Genomic DNA, 19,944 nt, shown 5'->3' on the forward strand with positions numbered 1-19,944 from the left:
AATCATTGCTCGTCAGCCTGTGGGAACGAGTGCCAAATTAATTGAATATAGTCGATCGGCATCCATTACTGGCCTGATAACAGCCTGTGTATATCGGCCATAAGGCGCACATTGTAAATGATTATGGACCATAGTGTAGATGCAACGTATCACATAACAGAACCTGCACCTTAAACTTCCTGCAAATATTTAAACTACGATGTCCCATATTTTAAATGGAAACATAACGGTGTACAGTATAAAGATTGGTGATTGTAGGGGGGAAAAAAAGGGAGTTTATTATACAAAGTAAAGAGGTATTTGCATCTCCAAGATCCTATCCCAATATGTAGAAGCTGTAATAGTAATATTATCAAATACCTCCAATTAAAAATGTAGTATAGTTTTTCTGATTTGCTATGTCAGTTTCCTCATGTGCAGGCATTACAGGACCTTAGGTATCATGGTTATGACCATTGATATAGTGACAGGTAGTTGCTAGTGGTCATAACCATGGATACTTAAGGTTCTGCAATGCCTGCACATGAGGAAATCAGAAAAACTATACTCCATTTCTAATTGGAGGTATTTGCTAATAATATTATTATTACACCTTCTACATATTGGGATAGGATCTTGGAGATGCAAATACCCCTTTACTTTGTAGGGGGAAAAAAAGGGAGTTTCTTATACAATCACCAATCCAAATATGTAGAATGTGTAAGAATAATAGCAAATACCTCCAATTCGAAATGGAGTATAGTTTTTCTGATTCACTATGTTGCTTTCCTCATGTGCAGGCATTGCAGGACCTTATGTATCCATGGTTACGAGCACTAACAACTACCTGTCGCTGCCTGCACATGAGGAAACGGACATAGTGAATCAGAAAAACTATACTACATTTTTAATTGGAGGTATTTGCTATTATTATTAATACACCTACTGCATATTGGGATAGGATCTTGGAGATGGGAATACCCCTTTAAGGCTGTATTTCACACACACAGAGCATCAGATAGTACCATCAGATTTGACAGCATCAATGTTTTATATAACAGCTCATACAACACCATTCTTTTTTTCATAAGCCAAAACTGATGTATCCAACTATAAACCAGCAGTTCCTTTGAATAATGCATGGGTCCACCATATGACAGATCCAGCAACAGCTCCAGTTATAAAGAGATATGAACAAAGCATAAGTCCAGAAGTATCAGATCATTTTTTATGAAATTTTTTTTTTTTATTACAAACTTCATGTGAAATCAGCAGGGAACATCTGCAGTTTTTCTTCAACACAATTAGTATTCCTCCGATTTCACAATCCGCAGCACTCATAACTCCAAGCTTTTTTTTTTTCCTTTGGCGTGAATGGCTTTTGTGTTGTAATGACCACTGATGTGCATTTGTGGTGCTCTGCAACGCCAATCTGTTTCAATTTCATGTATCTGAATGTGGTCTGACGCTACATATAAATGCAACGAAACATCAGATGAATTCAAAAGTCCATGTATCCAAAAAAGTCCACAAAACATACATTTCTAGATAAATAAATAGAAAGTACAGAAGAGAGCGACTCCATTTAAAGAGTAATGAAACATCACACGGAATGAGCAGGTATTCCACAGTGCTTATGCCATAAATCGATTGCTTTGTTGATTATTGGGTCTGTGTTGTCATCAGGAATCTGGAAGAAAACAGAACAATTTACTGTACAGATTATAGAGAATCTGTTAGTAAGATCAGCCCTCCTAAGCCTTCTAAATGGGTATGCAGGTCATAGGAAGCTGAATAAAATGATACCCTGATATTTGTGGTCCGATGTCTTAATCCAGAATAAAAAACACAATTTTCTTTTACGTAAATGAGCTGTTCCAGGCTATGGACAGGACACTGATCTGTATAACAATCTGCCTCCAGAGCCTACTTTACATGAAGAGGAGTTACCAGTGTGATATGTAATGGCCGCTCTCCTGATCTCACTGCAGAGCTGTGTGTGATTGTACCTGACACATCTGCAGGCTCCTCTCAGCTTCAGCTTCCAGCTCACAGGCAGACATGGTTGTAATAGTGTTACAATACAGCAGAGCTGTGAGCTGCACCAAATGTGTTTGTAAAGAGACAAAGTTCAGTTCTCCTGTTCTGTGTTAGTTACTTGTCTCACACTGGTAACTCCCCCTTTCATTTACAATAATCTCTGGAGGCAGATTCTCATGCAGGTCAGTGTCCAGCCCATAGATCCTAACAGCTCATTTACATATAAGAACAATGTGGATTCCTCTGGAATAAGATATTGTATCGCAGATATCAAGGTATCATTTTATTCAGCTTCCCATGACCTGCTTGCCCATAGAGATGGTTTAGGAGGGTTGATCCTACTGACAGATTCCCTTTAAACAATTTTATATTTAGAGAGATCGGACTTTTCTAGACGTTGTGGCAACAAATATTGATATATTTATTTTTTTACATTTCTTTATTTTTAACAGGAGAAAGACAAAATTTTATTTTTTTTAGTTATTTTTCAGTCTCCATAGACAACTTGAACCTACGATTGTATTTTATAAACAAACTAATACTCCAGTATTGCTGTATATCGTAATAATCACAGTCCCCTATGATGCCCAGCATGTGGCTGGATGTCACAGGAGGAGTAACATGACAAGCATGAGTTCTTTCAGCAGGACCCAGGCTGTCATGGAACAAATCAGCTTTCCAGGATCGCATCACTAGGGAGCGATGGGCGCCTGAAAGACTACCCGAACAGGATCACAGTGCTTAATTGACAGGTTAACAGCAGCAATCAGCAGTAACGCTGACCCGCTGCTGTTAAAGACTATCTGGAGCAGGCTTCGTTCATGAGTCCACTCCATATACCCAGACTTCTTCCATTATGTAATAGTAATGCATGAAGCATTATGGAGTTAAACCTGTCTTACATTTAAAGGGGTATTCCTATCCCAACATGTAGTACGAATAATAATAATAAATATTAGCAAATACCTCTAGTTAGAAATGTAGTATAGTTCTCCTGATAAGTTATGTCACTTACCCCATGTGCAGGGCATTGCAGTAGATTAGGTATCCATGGTTACGACAGCTAACTGTCACTATATGAGTGGTGGTAAGTAACCATGGATAGCCAAGCTACTGCAATGCCCTGCATATGGGGTAAGTGACATTGCGAAGCTGAAGAACTATACTACATTTCTAATTGGAGGCATTTGCTAATATTATTTCAACTACTACATATGGGGATAGGATCTTGGCGATGAAAATATCCCTTTTAAAGGTGTGGTCTGGTCTAAAATTATAAGTCTGCAGTCAGGTGACTGTAGACTTGTGAATCCTCACAAGTGACGCTTCTCCGATGACGGTGACGGGGAACGGCGATCACATGACCACAAGTATGTGATATGCATACTCCCGGACAGAATCCGATTAGACTGTTCCGGCACACTCATTGTAAGTGCATTGTGCAAGGTTGGAAAGAGTCTACATCGGGTTCTGGCCGGGGGTATGCATATCACATACCATTCCTGACACCAAAGAATCCTCACCGCGCGTAATGTGAGGATTCACAAGTCTGCTGTCTCTCTGCAGACTTGTCATTTCAGACAAGACAACCCCTTTAATATGGATCTGAGGCCTCATTCAGATGCCTATTTTTCACGTACGTGTTCTGTCCGTATTTTCCTAAATAGATCAGGTCCCCAATATAATCTATTGTGCTGTTCACAAGTCCATGTTATTTTATGCACGGTGTGTCTGCAAAAAAAAAAAAAAAAAAAAAAAAATGTCCACTTTTCATCTTAATTGCAGGTCAAGACTATAAGTATATGAAAATGACAGACAACACACAGATGCCATCTGTGTCCTGTCCGTATTAACATTGTAAAGGGTAGGGTAGACAAGCTTTACAAATTTCCTTTTTTTTGTTCAATATTTTGGACTCTGATCCAGTACACTGAGGAAATTTGGTCCGATTTAAACATGAGGAAAAAATAAAATAAGGGATTAAAAGGACACTAGAAGGGCTCTACTGATGCTAAGAGGAAATAGCAACTCTAAGACCCTGATGTCTGAGCAAACCATTACCACTATTTTGCAGCAAACATAACAGCAGCCACAAAGAGGAGAGAATTCAGTGTGCAGCTCTTCATCACATCATCCCTAGTATACCTGACCCTTCTGTGAGCTGTAATAAATGGCGGGGACTAGATCTGATCAGAATATCATGGTGTTATGTATACTTGTATACAGGAAGACAACGTATATATGCAAATGAAAGGCAAAATACGTTACCTTTTCCAGAAATTCATTAATACTGTCAGCATTATTAAGGGCCATCACTTTCATCTTGAAGGTCAGCAGTATTTCTACAGCAACAAATAGAAGAATCTTGCAGGATCCACTCACCAGTTTATCCCATACCCTGCAGGTAAAACAGAGAATTTAAGAAGGACTTGTTGTCTATATTTCTATGCATATGTCTGACAAGTCTACAAGCTGCTAAATAGCAAAACGGTCTCCCCTGATTAATAGTGTAGACTGCTACCTTCATCTGCACACACAATCTCAGCAATGTCAAAATGGCCATGATGTCCATTTCTTCCCGATCATTGCCCGGTGTAAACCTGCCCCTCTTCATCTTGCCAGTTGATCAAAATATATTCTATTAAATCGTGTAAACAGAGGAAGTTTTGCCGAAAATGATGTAAAGTGCATGAACGGTCCTAACAAACCCCATTTATTCTACTCGCTTATATAGCATCATTAATTTCTACAGCACTTTACAGACATTAGAATCAAGACGAACCATAAGCCTTCTACCCGATCGATCAAAAATCGAAATTGTTGATCTTTGTGGACAATTTATTGGCTAGTAATAATAAAACAATGCTTATTGATGATCCAGCTGTGAGCGCCCATGTTATTGAGACAATGCAGCCGTAATAAGACCAATTATACCTTTGTAAGCTGGATGGCGGTAAACAACCTGCAAAGCATTTCCTGAACCACAAGTTATAAGGGAGTTTCTCCAGAGCACTGCATGCCTTGAGGTGTGCCACAAGTCTACCGTCTTCTAAGGTCAGGTAATGCTCGAATCCCTTCTGCTGTAATAGAGAAATGAGAACATTGCATTGAAATGTGGCCTCCGGCTTGATCCCTACAGTGGGGGAAATAATTATTTGATCCCTTGCTGTTTTTGTAAGTTTTCCCACTGACAAAGATATGAACAGTCTATAAATTTTAAGGGTAGGTTAATTTTAACATTGAGAGATAGAATATCCAAAAAAAAAAAAAAAAAAAAGAAAATCACATTGTATAAGTTAGATAAATTTATTTGCATTTTGCAGTGAGAAATAAGTATTTGATCCCCTACAAACCATTATGAGTTCTGGCTCCTACAGATCAGTTAGACGCTCCTAATCAACTCGTTACCTGCATTAAAGACAGCTGTCTTACATAGATACCTGTATAAAAGTCTCCTGTCCACAGACTCAATTAATCAGTCAGACTCTAACCTCTACAACATGGGCAAGACCAAAGAGCTTTCTAAGGATGTCAGGGACAAGATCATAGACCTGCACAACGCTGGAATGGGCTACAAAACCATAAGTAAGACGCTGGGGGAGAAGGAGACAACTGTTGGTGCAATAGTAACAAAATGGAAGAAATACAAAATGACTGTCAATCGACATCGATCTGGGGCACCATGCAAAATCTCACCTCGTGGGGTATCCTTGATCATGAGGAAGGTGAGAGATCAGCCTAAAACTACATGGGGGAAACTTGTAATGATCTCAAGGTAGCTGGGACCACAGTCACTAAAAAAAACATTGGTAACACATTACACCTTAAAGGTTTAAAATCCTGCAGTGCCCGCAAGGTCCCCCTGCTCAAGAAGGCACATGTGCAGGCCCATCTGAAGTTTGCCAATGAACACCTGGATGATTCTGTGAGTTATTGGGAGAAGGTGCTGTGATCAGATGAGACAAAAATTGAGCTCTTTGGCATTAACTCAATTCGCCGTGTTTGGAGGAAGAGAAATGCTGCCTATGACCCAAATAACACCGTCCCCACTGTCAAGCATGGAGGTGGAAACATTATGTTTTTTGGGTGTTTCTCTGCTAAGGGCACAGGACTACTTCACCACATCAATGGGAGAATGGATGGAGCTATGTACCGTAAAATCCTGAGTGACAACCTCCTTCCCTCCGCCAGGACATTAAAAATGGGTCGTGGCTGGGTCTTCCAGCAAGACAATGACCCAAAACAAATAGCCAAGGCAACAAAGGAGTGGCTCAAAAGTAAAGGACATTAAGGTCATGGAGTGGCCTAGCCAGTCTCCAGACCTTAATCCCATAGAAAACTTATGGAGGGAGTTGAAGCTCCGAGTTGCCAATCGACAGCCTCAAAATCTGAATGATTTAGAGATGATCTGCAAAGAGGAGTGGACCAAAATTCCTCCTGACATGTGCGCAACCTTCATCATCAACTACAAACAACGTCGGACTGCTGTGCTTGCCAACAAGGGTTTTGCCACCAAGTATTAAGTGTTTGCCAGAGGAATCAAATACTTACTTCTCACTACAAAATGCAAATAAATTTATCTAATTTATACAATGTGATTTTCTTCATTTTTTTTTGGAATATTCTTATTCTAAAAATTATAGACTGTTCATGTCTTTGTCAGTGGGCAAACTTACAAAAACAGCAAGGGATCAAATACTTATTTCCTTCACTGTATAAATATATGTAGTGTCTAATGATTTTCTGGTGACCACACTAAATGACAAAAGCATCATCTGGATGCAGCCGAAATTTGAGCAGCCGTTTGTAATCTTGATTTACAGGCAGGGTTATGAACAAAGACAAGTGGGAAGTATATTCTTTCTAAAAAAAAAAAAAAAAAAAAAAAAAAAAAACACACACAACACATACATTACATATAAGATCTCTAGGCACACTCAGCAATGGACGATACATGACTTCAATGGGACCAATTCTAGGATGGACATAAAACATGCCACAGTTGGAAAACATAGGTCATGGGTGGACAATCCCTCTAATCTGAGATCCCTTTGTATTCAAAGGTTGGAGCCATCGCAGGATCAGCAGAATTGGTGCAAATTGATTCACACAACCCGGTCCATCCAGTTAGTAGTCTCTCTCCACTGGACAGGAGGTGTGAAAACAGCCTCTTACTTTTCGGCTTTTACAACTCTACTTTTGATTAGCTGGCCTGGCAAAGCGTCAAGTCTACACAGATGCTAAACTAGGATTTTTTTTTATTCTCCCATGTCTGCCACTGCCCTGCTCACTGCAGAATGCTGGGTTCAGGGTTTTCTAGTGGGCCGCCTCCTATATACAGTAGTAAAAAGAGACAGTCAAAAGAAACATGAACATCTGCAGCTGCTGGCACACCATGGATGCACAGCTTAAATATTGAAACAATGTACATTTGGTACTAGAAGCACATTGGGAAGTAACTACAGTTTATACGTCATTTCCCAGTATTATTGGGCACACACCAGCTCTTACCAGCTGCTGCTGGGAATCCCTGAACTTGGAGTCTAAATGATGCACAAAGTTCTTGATCAGCCAGTAACAATCCACATCGTCATCGACCATCTCCTCCATTGTGCCGACTATGGCCAGGAATAACTCATCCTGTGGTTCCTGGGAATAAAACGTTACATTAAATAACCTTATATCCCATTTCTCATCACACAATATTATAGACAAGTATTTTATATAAAACACAGCCATGCAGTAATATCAAGCCAGGAGATCTCTGCTTTAAAGAGAATGGGTCAGCTCTTTTAACCCCTTCACCCACGATCCTGTTTTCACCTTCATGACCGGGCCAAATTTTACAATTCTGACCACTGTCACTTTATGAGGTAATTACTCTGGAACGCTTCAACAGATCCCCCTGGTTCTGAGAATGTTTTCTCGTGACATGTTGTACTTCATGATAGTTGTAAAATTTCTTCGATATCACTTGCGTTTAATTGTGAAAAAAACAGAAGTTTGGCAAAAATATTGAAATTTTCTAACTTTCAATTTTTATGCCCTTAAATCAGAGATTGGTCACACAAAATAGTTCATAAATAACATTTCCCACATGTCTACTTTACATCAGCACAATTTTGGAAAAAAAAAAATTTTGTTAGGAAGTTATAAGGGCTAAAAGTTGACCAGCGATTTCTCATTTTTCCCAAAAAAAATGGTTTTGTAAATTAAGGACCACATCACATGTGAAGTCACTTTGAGGGGCCTATATGACAGAAAATATCCAAAAGTGACACCATTCTAAAAAGTTCACCCCTCAAGGTGCTCAAAAACACATTCAAGAACTTTATTAACCACTTCGCACCAGAGCCTGTTTTTGACTTCGTGACCGGGCCAATTTTTTCAATTCTGACCACTGTCACTTTATGAGGTAATTACTCTGGAAAGCTTCAACAGATCCCCCTGATTCTGAGAATGTTTTTTCGTGACATATTGTACTTCATGATAGTGGTAAAATTTCTTTGATATGACTTGCATTTATTTGTGAAAAAAAATCGGAAATTTGGCGAAAATATAGAAAATTTTGCAATTTTCAAACTTTGAATTTTTATGCCCTTAAATCAGAGAGATATGTCACACAAAATAGTTAATAAATAACATTTCCCACATGTCTACTTTACATCAACACAATTTTGGAACCAAATTTTTTTTTTTTGTTAGGGAGCTATAAGGGTTAAAAGTTGACCAGTGATTTCTCATTTTTTCCAAAAAAATTTACAAAAACATTTTTTAGGGACCACATCACATTTGAAGTCACTTGGAGAGGTCTTTATGACAGAAAATACCCAAAAGTGACACCATTCTAGAAACTGCACCCCTCAAGGTGCTCAAAACCACATTCAAGAACTTTATTAACCCTTCAGGTGCTTCACAGGAATTTTTGGAATGTGGAAGAAAAAAATTAACATTTAACTTTTTTCACAAAAATGTTACTTTAGACCCAATTTTTTTTATTTTCACAGGGGTAACAGGAAAAAATGGACCCCAAAATTTTTTGTGCAATTTCTCTTGAGCGCGCCAATACCCAATATGTGGAGGCAAACCACTGTTTGGGCGCACGGCAGGGTTTGAAAGGGAAGGAGCGCAATTTGACTTTTTGAATGTAAAATTTGTTTGAATAATTAGCCGACACCATGTTGCATTTGGGGAGCCCCTGATGTGCCTAAACAGTGGAAACCCCCCACAAGTGCCACCATTTTGGAAACTAGACCCCTTAGGGAACTTATCTAGATGTGTGGTGAGCACCTTGCACCCCCAGCTGCTTCACAGAAGTTTATAATATTGAGTCGTAAAAATAAAATTTTCACATTTTTCCCACCCTAATTTTGCATTATCATAAGGGTAACAGGAGAAATTGTACCATGAAATTTGTTGTGCAATTTCTCCTGAGTACGCAGATACCCCATATGTGGGGGAAAACCACTGCTTTGGTGTACGGCAGGGTTCGGAAGAGAAAGGAGCGCTATGTTGGCCGGGATAGGTTGCAGACACCATGTCACATTTGAAGAGTCGCTGAAATGCCGAAACAGCAGAAACCCCCACAAGTGACCCCATTTTGTAAACTACACCTCTCAATGAATTCATCTAGGGAAGTAGTGAATATTTTTTAATTTTTTAATTTATACCATTGGGCAGTGAAAAAAGCATAATTATATTTTTACCACAAAAAAATGTTTTACCCTCAGATTTTACATTTTCACACAGGGCAATGGGTAAAAATGGTGCCGAAATGTGTCACACAATTTCTTCTAAAAGTGGCAATACCCCATATGTGGCTGTATCGTACCGCTCAGCCATACGGCGAGATCTGGGGGGGACGGAGAGCTATTTGACAATTGGAGAACAAATTATTGTAGAATAGGCATTTGGATTTGGGAGCACAAAATTTTCTGAATTTCTTTTGGGGGGCAAGGGCCATTTCGCTTTTCCAGAGCCTTTCTGCTACCAGTATCTTGGAAGTCCCTTATATTTTTAACAGATGATGGACCTGAGTGGGGACTAGCTTTTTTTGAGGACTGAGTTGAAGCTTTTATTGGGAACATTTTACGTAACATTTATCCGGCGCTCTAGGCTGAGCACTTACATCGGGGTTTCCATCTAAATTTCCAAGTGATGTAATTCAGATGAAACCCCTGCGGGATCCATTCACTGTAATGAGGCAGCAGAGTTACTCTGGACTCCGTCTGGCCTCTGTTTAGCAGTGTCCTTTTTTTCTGAAGTGCACAAAACTGTGGCCAACCGCACTTTTATGCACGCCTAAAACAAATGACACCGTGGGATCACAGGCCAGATGGCATCCACAGAGGCCTATATCTGCCTCATTACAGGGAATCTTCCGTCATGGGTTCCGTCTGAATCACGTATTTCAGAGATTTACACGGAAACTCTGGTGTACGTGCTCAGCGCAAAGCGCAGGATAAATGTGGGCAGAGCCTTACTGCGATCTTTGGGAGACATAATAAACAAATCAGTAGCAGGTGAAGAATTGGTTTTATTTATTTTTTACGCCGTTCCCCGTGTGGTATAAGTGATGAGATTACTTTATTCTTTGGGTCGGTGTGATTACAGAGATATCAGATTTACAGTATATCGGGTTTTTATGACTGACAGCTGTCACACACTAAGACGCTTTTTTTTTTGTGCAAAATCTAGTTTTTGCATCGCCAGATTTTGAGAGCTATAATTTTTCCATATTTCGGCCGACAGAGTCATGTGACGGCTTGTTTTTTGCGGGACGAGTTGACATTTTTATTGGTACCATTTTTTGGGTACGTGACATTTTTTTATCGCTTTCTATTCCGTTTATTGGGAGATAAAATTAACAAAAACCAACAATTCAGGAATTGTTTTTTTGAGGTTTTTTTTATGCCGTTCTGCGTGTGGTAAAAGTGATCAGGCAGAGTTATTCTTCGGGTCAGTACGTTTACAGCAATACTACACTTACTGTATTTTTTTTATGTTTTGGCGCTTTTACACAATAAAACAGTTTTATAGAAAAAATATTTTTTGTTGCATTACTTTATTCTGAGCGCTATAACTTTTTTATTTTTCGGCTGATGGAGCTGTATGGCGGCTTTTTTTTTGCGGAACAAGATGACGTTTTCAGCAGTACCATTTTTATTTCCATTTTGCTTTTTGATCGCATTTTTTTCCACTTTGTTTGGCGATATGATGAAAAAGCATATTTTTTTGCTCCGTTTTTTATTTATTTTTATTACGGTGTGCACAGAAGGAGTTAATTAGTGTGATAGTTTTATAGATCGGGTTGTTTCGGACACGGCGATACCAAATATGTGTACTTTTTTTGGTTTTGCATAAATATATGGATTTATTGGTTTAATATTCTATTTATTTTTATTTATTTTGTGATTTTTTTTTTTTTACAGTTTAAAAACATTTTTTTTTACATTTTTACTTAGTCCCTGTATGGGACATTAATTTTTATTTTTCTGATCACTGATCTCATGTAATGTAATAGACATGTATTACATTACATGAGATCTTTGCTGACTGTTTCACAGTCAGTGTGTCCTGCCAGGCTTCAGCTGCAGGCCGAGCCTGGCAGGACACCATATATGGCAGATCTGGAGGCGGTCATGTGACCTCCAGCTGCCATAGCAACGCCAGGTCCTGGAAGCTATCAGGGGTCGTCGGAGAGGTAAGTAAGACGACCCCCTCTCCTCTGTCTGTCTGTCTGTCTGTCTGTCTGTCTGTCTATCTTCTATATGCCGCGATCACTATAGATCGCGGCATATAGAACATAGCAAAGGGTTAACATCATTGGGACCTGATCCAATCAGGTCCCGATGATGTCCCCTGTCAGAGCTAACGCTCTGCACCGGAATCGCAGCGCTTGCAGGACCCTGGGGGTCCTGAGCGCTGCGAGACCACCCACCGTTTTTAAATGTCGGCGCTGCACAGAGCCCAGCAAGCGCCGACGTTTATCTACAGTGGGCCGTCGCGAAGCGGTTAACCCTCAGGTGCATCACTGGAATTAATGGAATGTAGAAGAAAAAAAAAAATTAAAATTTGACTTTTTTTTTTTCCCCTTTCACAAAAATTTCACTTTAGACCCAAATTCAATTTTCACAAAGGTAACCGGAGAAAATAGACCCCAATTTTTTGTACAATTTTTCCTGAGTATGCCGATACCCCATATGTGGGGGAAAACCATTGTTTGGGCACACGGCAGTGCTTGGAAGGGAAGGAGCGCCATTTGACATTTTGAATGCAAAATTTTCTGGAATAATTAGCGGTCACCATGCCGTGTTTGGAGAGGCCCTGATGTGCCTAAACAGTGGAAACTCCCCACAATTGACCCCATTTTGGAAACTACACCCCTCAAGGAATTTATGTAGATGTGTGGTGAGAACCTTGAACCCACCGGTGTTTCACAGAATTTTACAACTTAGATCTGTAAAAATGAAAAATATATATTTTTCCCACAAAAATGTTGTTTTAGCCCCAAACGTTTTCATTTTCACAAGGATAACAGGAGAAAATGGACCTCAAAAATTTGTTGGGAAATTTTTCCTGTGCATGTCGATACCCCATATGTGGTTGAAAATTACTTTTGAGGCACAGTGAAAAGCTCAGAAGAGAAAGAGCACCATATTGGAGTTCAGATTTTGCTGGGCTGGTTTGAGGGTGCCATGTCACATTGGCAGAGCCCCTGAGGTGCCAGAACAGCAGACAAGAGACCCCATTTTACAAACTTTTCAATGAATCCATCTAGGTGTGCAGTGATCATATGGACACCACAGGTGGGTCACAGAATTTTATACCATTGAGCAGAGAAGAAAAAAATAATTACATTTTTATCACCACAATTTTGTTTTAGCCCCAGATTTTACATTTTCACACTGGGAAATTGGTAAAAATTGCACTAAAATTTGTCCCACAATTTCTGATGAATATAGAAGTACCCCATATGTGGCTGCACAGTACTGTTTAGCCATACGGCGAGACTCGGGAGGGACAGAGCGTTATTTGCCTCCTGGAGCATATATTTTTCTAGAATAGTTTGGGGACTCCATATACAGAGCCCCCAAGTGCTAGATAAGCAGAACCCCCCCCCCCGCCCTCAAGTGGCCCCAATTTGGAAATTATACCCCTTGGGGAATTTATCTACAGGTGTAGTGACGATTTTGACTCCATGGAACTTTTCCAAAAACAAGCAGCAATGTATGCGGCTGAGTGAAAATTGCAAACTACCATTGTAGTGACCAGTACGTTATGCCCAGCTCGAGCTTCTGGAGACATGCACCCGTAAATTAGGCAGGCTCTCATCGCTACAGAAATGCCAAACATGTGGACTCTAAATGTGGTTCAGGCACACTGTGGGACTCAGAAGGGAGGGGGGCATTTGGATTTGGGAGAACAGAATTTGCTGAATTTCTTTTGAGGGACAAGGAGCCATAGCACTTTTCCAGAGACTTTGTGCTACCAGTAACGTGAAAGCCTCTATATTTCCATTGACTGATGACGGACCTAAGTGGGGACTTGCTTCTTTTTTGTGGATTGATTTGAAGCTTTTGTTAGGAACATTTTACATAACATTTTTGATCGCGTTTATCCGGAGTTCTACGCTGAGCACTTGTATCAGGGTTTCCATCTAAATCTCTGACTGACGTAATTCAGATGAAACCCCCGAGGGATCCATTCACTATGATGAGGCAGAAGAGTTCCTCTTGACTCAGTCTGGCCTCTGTTCAGCGTGGTCCTTCTCAAAAGTGCTCAAAACTGTGGCCAACAGCACTTCTATGCACGCCTTAAAAAACGGACACTGCCGGGTCACAGGTCAGACGGCATCCACGGTGCCTCCATCTGCCTCATTATAGGGAATCTTCCGCCGGGGGTTCAGTCTGAATCAAGTATTTCAGAGGCTTACACAGAAATCCCAGTGTAAGCGCTCAGCGTAGAGAGCATGATAAATCTGATTCGAGCCATACTGCGATCTTTGAGAGGTAGAATGAATAAATCAACAGCAGGTCAAGAATTGGTTTTATTTATTTTTTACGCCGTTCCTCGTGCGGTATAAGTGATTAGACGACTTTATTCTTCGGGTCGGTGCGATTACAGCGATACCAGATTTATATCTGTTTTTTTTCGTTTGGCTGCTGTCACACACTAAAAGACGCCTTTTATGGCAAAAACTAGTTTTTACATCGCTTTATTTTAAGAGCTATAATTTTTCCATATTTCGGCCGACAGTCAAGTAAGGGCTTGTTTTTTGCGGGACGAGTTGATGTTTTTATTTGTACCATTTTCAGGCACGTGACATTATTTGATCGCATTCTATTCCAATTTTTGGGAGGCAAAATGAACAAAAACAGTAATTCAGAAGTTGTTTTTTGGGGGTTTTTTTTGTTGCTCTTCCGCGTGTGGTAAAATTGATAAGCAGCTTTATTCTTCGGGTCAGTATAACAACAGCGATACCAAATTTATATAGTTTTTTTTTATATTTTGGTGCTTTTACGCAATAAAAACAATTTTATAGAAAAAAAATAATTTTTGCATCGCTTTATTCTGATAGCTATAACTTTTATTTTTCCGCTGATTGAGCTGTATAGCAGCTTGTTTTTTGGGACAAGATGATATTTTCAGTGGTACCATTTTTATTTACATTTGTCTTTTTGATAGCGTTTTATTCCACTTTTCGTTCATTAGTATCATGATAAAGCATAGTTTTTTGGCTTTTTTTTTTTTTTTTTTTTTTTTTTTTTACGGTGTTCACTGAAGGGCTTAACTAGTGGGACAGTTTTACAGGTCAGGTCGTTCCGGGCGCAGCGATACCAAATCTGTGAACTTTTTTTAAAATGATTTATTTCATATAAATATTTACGGGAATATATTTTACATTTTTTTATCATTTTTTTTTTTATATATTTGTAGAATTTTTTTTTTCAGTTTTTCTTACTTTGTCACACTATGGGACTTTCACTTTTTTTTAGCCTAATTGCTTATAAAGCATAGGGATGCAGCAGCATTCCTATGCCTTATAAACTCAGTGCTGCGCTGACAAAGTTGCTAGATCATGCATTGCGCATGATCTAGCAACTTTGCTAGCTCTGGTGACCCAGAAATCAAAACAACAAAATTGTGGAATTTTTAAGGTCACCGCAACACCACAAAAAAAAAAAAAAAAAAAAAAAAAAAAAGATCAAAATCTTGTATGTATCCCAAAATGGTATCGATAAAAAAAAAAAAAAAAAAAAAAAAAAAGACTGGCCTCGCAAATAAGCCCTTACACAGCTCCATCAACCGAAAAAGAACAGCAGCTTGGGGTCAATTTTTAACTAAGTCACAAGTCTTTGAATAAAAGCGTATGTTAGAGAGGCAGTCTCTCTCAGAAACAAAGATGGACGGAATATCACCAATCCGTGAACAATTGCATCTAAAAATTGAGGAACAATTTCATAAAAATGTTCTTCAATGTGAAATCGCAAAGACTGTGAATATCCCACCATTTACAGTACATAATATCCTCATAAAATTTACGGATTCTGGAGAAATCCATGTGCACAAGGCCAATATTGGATGCTCGCGAGCTACGGACCTCCAGGCACCACCACCGGTGGGCTGCCTGTGGTCCAGAACAACATTCCTCTCTCAAAACGCCAGCAGTTGTTCTAGTCACTTCCAGACTGTTATAAAAGAAGAGATGTGACACAATGGTAGACATGGCCATGCCCCAACTATTTTTGATATGTGTTGCTGCCACCAATTTCTAAATAAGTAATATTTTGTCTAACGAAATGGAAAAATGTCTGACTTTCATTGTTTGATCTGTGTTCTGTTGTGAATAAAATATGGCTATAAGGGATTTCCTAATCATTGCATTCTTGTTTTCTTCATATTTTACACAGCATGCATCCCCACATTTTTTTGGGAATTGGGGTTGCACTATAATTAAGAAAATCACACATTAATATTAAGAAGGAAGGTTCCTTAAGCATAACTGCAAGATAATTTAAAAAAAAAAGAGGAATGATAGGTTAACAAGTCACAGAAAAAAAAACAACCTCCATGAGCACAAGAGCCAGTAGGGCTACCACTATTTTTTCTGTCTTGAGTACAAAAAAAAAAACTGACCATTTAAGGCTAGAACCCCCAGCTGTTGTGGTTTAGGAGCAAAAACAAGTATACATTTTTCATGGTCTAAGGCAGGGTTCCCCAACTCCAGTCCTCAAGGCCCACCAACAGGTCATGTTTTTTGGATTTCCTTAGTATTGCACAGGTGATGGAATTATTGCCTGAGCAATACTAAGGAAATCCTGAAAACATGGCCTGTTGGTGGGCCTTGAGGACTGGAGTTGGGGAACCCTGGTCTAAGGGGTAGCGTTTCTCCTTATGGAGAGTGACACACCAGCTCTGGCACATGAAGGTAAGGAGGCTTATTCGCCATGCAATGCTCCTCTGGGAAAGTCCTCTTTTTCTCCGAAGAGGCAATTTTCACATTTTTCATGAAAACTTTAAAACTTAGACTCACCATAGTGTACTTCTGACTTCTAGACAGTCTTCCACTCTCCAGTTGGTACATGTAGAGGAACACTTCAGCCTTGGGTGTGGATTCGTCGATAAAGCGTATAACCTCTAGAGCATGGTGAACATCATCAAACTGTTCCTCCCTGTACACCCTCACAGCAGAGTGTGTCTCCTGGTGGGGAGGAAGGATTCCTTAAAAAAAAATAAAAATAATAAAAAAAAAAAAAACAGAACTGAATTTAAAGGATTGTACAATGTAAATGGGGAAAAAAAAAAATAATAAAAAATATATATATATATATATATATATATATATATATATATATATATATTTATTTTTTTTTATTATTTATTTAGATGTGTGTCTAACATGGTTCAAGTCCAGACTGCAATGCACGGACTCACCCTGAATCTCCTGACCTTAATTAGACTGCCAAATATATGCCTATTAGGTGGTAGAGTTCGAGTCAAGACCAGTGGCCAGTCCATGAATAGCAGTTTGTCCTTGGACCATGACATGCAGACGTGTGAATTCAGCCTAAAGCACTGTATGAGCTGGACTTCGTGGTCCTCTCAGATACAGCCATTGGAAATTCTTTCTTGTCAAACAGACCTGCATGTTATTAATAGAAGCCTGGAGCTAAGATCGGTCAGCCCTCTGCCTTTTTTATTTATTGTGCTGTCATCTAAAAAGAAAAACGGTCACAGACTAAGTATATAAAACAAGTTGGTCAGAAAATGTCAATCTGGGATCATTAGTGGCCAGCTTCAACAGTGTGTTTCACTAGTAGGTTGATGGCAGGAGTTTTTTATGTTTTAAGCAACCTGACAATAGAAGAGAGTGAGTGTACAGAGTTAATTGAGGAGAGCTTGTGAGGTCCCTGCCCAACCACAAAAGCTGTTACGATGGCTCTATAAAGGAAATAGAAAAAAAGGCATGTGCCAGTAACTCACAGCAGTGCATTTAGAGGGTCATTCACATATCAGCCTTTCATGGCTGAAACAGAGGTAACTCCAAGCACTGAAGGTGAAGCTTCAGAATCAGCAGAGACCCGTCAAGCCATGCTGGTTCCATAGTAGCTTCCATCCAAAAACCGGAGTCGTGGAAACAGAAAAACTTGCAGTGCTAATTCCCATTCATTTCTATAGGAGCCACAGAGACAGCACGGCTCAGAGGTTTGCAGGCGATTCTGCAGCTTCACCTCCAGTGGACGGAGATATTCCCGTCTCAACCATGAAGACCCTATCTCAGGCTGAGATGGAAATAATCTTTTAACCCCAGAAATACTCAGTATCACACCATCAATGTGGATAACAAAATGTTCTTATTCATTTGGAGACTGTTTACCAAGAAGCACTTTCCATACAAGTATTCGGTACATGGATGGAAGGGGGAACCTCTGACAGAAGGTGCAAAGTTTCTCAATATCTGTGGAGAGAGGAAGAGGTTAAAAAAAAAAAAAAAAAAACGAGTGTCACCCACTGCTCAACTTTATAGGGTATTTTATCTCACACATCTGGGTATTTGCTACACCGCACATATAACAGGGGATGGAAGCCTTCTTGCACTTGAGGTTAGTAAGGATTACCTGATACCCCAGATACAGTTTAGCTCTTAACCGGTCCTTACCCCAGCGGTCATCCTTCAGCAAGATCTCCAAGGATTTCTTCTCCTCCACACCACGAAATCCAACTTTTTCATAGTACACAGAGCGGAAATTTCTCTGACTATCTTCGGCCATGTTTCATGCTAGCAAAGGAAATAACATATCGGATTACCAGGGAAAATGTTACAGCGGCACATGGAGAGGTGAATCTGGTGCTGGCACTGGCATAAATGCTTCACTGTGACTGAGCACTGCAGCAGCTCGATGACCTGTAACTATGGGGTGTACGACCCTTATCCTGTGCTACCTGTCTGCACGGTGCGGGGGGCGCCTGTTACGGGAAATGTGTAGGGCTGGCACACTGCTATGGAGAAGCCTGACCGTGGCTGGGGGGCACATTACCATGGGGGTCCTGGGCTGGCGCACCGCTATGTCTGATAGTGAACACGAGGAACAGACATCGGTCACTCACTATCGCTGTGGCTACAGATGCCGGACGGGCGCAGGGGCTCCTCAGACAGGCACAGGGGCTCCTCAGCCCCTCGGACAGGCTCCTCAGACAGGCACAGGGGCTCCTCAGCCCCTCGGACAGGCGCAGGGGCTCCTCAGACAGGCGCAGGGGCTCTTCAGCCCCTCAGACAGCAGCCACTTCCTGCGTTCCACGCTGATGTTTACTTCCCGGATGGTAGACGGCGGCTGAGGAGGGACAAAAACCTCCTCTCTGAAAAACGCGGAGAGGGGTAGCCTGACACTTTGCAGAGGAGCAGGGATTGGGTGAATGGATAGCAGCTGATAGCTGCCATGGTCACCGGGGCGATTTATCCGCTAGGCGGGCTTACAATAGTAGTGTGTGACCAGCTCGAATCCACGGCCACTCCTGAATATCTGCGCAGACACTTGCAGGCTTCCCTGCTGGAGCTGTGATCGTCTGCCTATTGGTTTGAACCCAGAAATGTCCCCAGCCCAGTAGAGAAGAGGCCATTGTGATAAGAGCGGACTGATAAGTGGTCACCGCTGCGCTCATCCGTAGCGACATTTTCTGTCAGTACTACGTGCCATCACTAGAGGGCGCTCATTGCCAGTGAGACTGAAGAGAACACACAGGTGCCAGTGATGGGCTAGTAAAGGAAAAGACAGTGGCTGAGCGATCAGCATGGCCCTGCCAGCGTCTACACTGGCCAAAGAAAGCATAAAGGAGTCCTCTGACCCGAAACGTCCTCATTGTCAGTGATCTGCTCTAGTTTGGCGCATAACCCCTTCAGCACTGGGCCATTTTAGATTTTTTCTGCTTTTGCTTTTTCCTTCCCTTGTTCCCACATCCATAACGTTAGTGTAACCGCGTCTTCAGCCATATGAGCGCTTGTTTCTTGTGAGACGAGTTGTGACTTTGATTTTTTTAATTAGACCATTAATTTTATAGTATAATGTAGTAAAAAATTAAGGAAAACAATTCAAAGGGCTGTGAAATGATGAAAGAAAGAGCCTGCAAGTGCAGCAATTTTTCTTTTTTGGGGGGGGAGGGGAGAGGGTCGTTTTTTTGTTCACTGTGTGGTAAAAATAACTTGGCAAAATAATTCTCCAAAATCCGTATGGTTAAAGGGTCTGGCCCCTCAGACCCAGTGAACAGAAATGTAAATGCTTCAGCATTACATGACATTTTGGCCAATTTTTGCAAGCAGGCCCTCTCATCCAACATCGTGTCTGACCTCACAAATTCTCTTCTGGATAAGGGGGTAAAAATTCCCACAAACGCCCTACAACATATTGTAGAAAGCCTTCCCAGAGG

The 19,944-nt window shown here is 40.5% G+C and overlaps 1 protein-coding gene across 1 annotated transcript; it reads right to left on the minus strand.

The window, feature by feature from the left end:
- Positions 1 to 998: 998 nt before the first annotated feature.
- Positions 999 to 18,867, minus strand: TBC1D7 (TBC1 domain family member 7). Its single transcript, XM_073676686.1, has 8 exons — positions 18,631 to 18,867; positions 18,182 to 18,301; positions 17,900 to 17,980; positions 16,556 to 16,743; positions 7,531 to 7,668; positions 4,954 to 5,099; positions 4,288 to 4,417; positions 999 to 1,669 (listed from the first exon to the last, which is right to left on the minus strand). The coding sequence occupies exons 2-8, from the start codon at positions 18,291 to 18,293 to the stop codon at positions 1,583 to 1,585; spliced, it is 882 nt and encodes a 293-aa protein (XP_073532787.1). The 5' UTR covers positions 18,294 to 18,301; positions 18,631 to 18,867; the 3' UTR covers positions 999 to 1,582.
- Between the last annotated feature and the right edge of the window lie 1,077 nt (positions 18,868 to 19,944).

This window comes from Phyllobates terribilis, unplaced genomic scaffold, assembly GCF_046119375.1.
Source record: "Phyllobates terribilis strain yellow unplaced genomic scaffold, ASM4611937v1 Scaffold_4__5_contigs__length_816908805, whole genome shotgun sequence".
NCBI lineage: Eukaryota > Metazoa > Chordata > Amphibia > Anura > Dendrobatidae > Phyllobates > Phyllobates terribilis.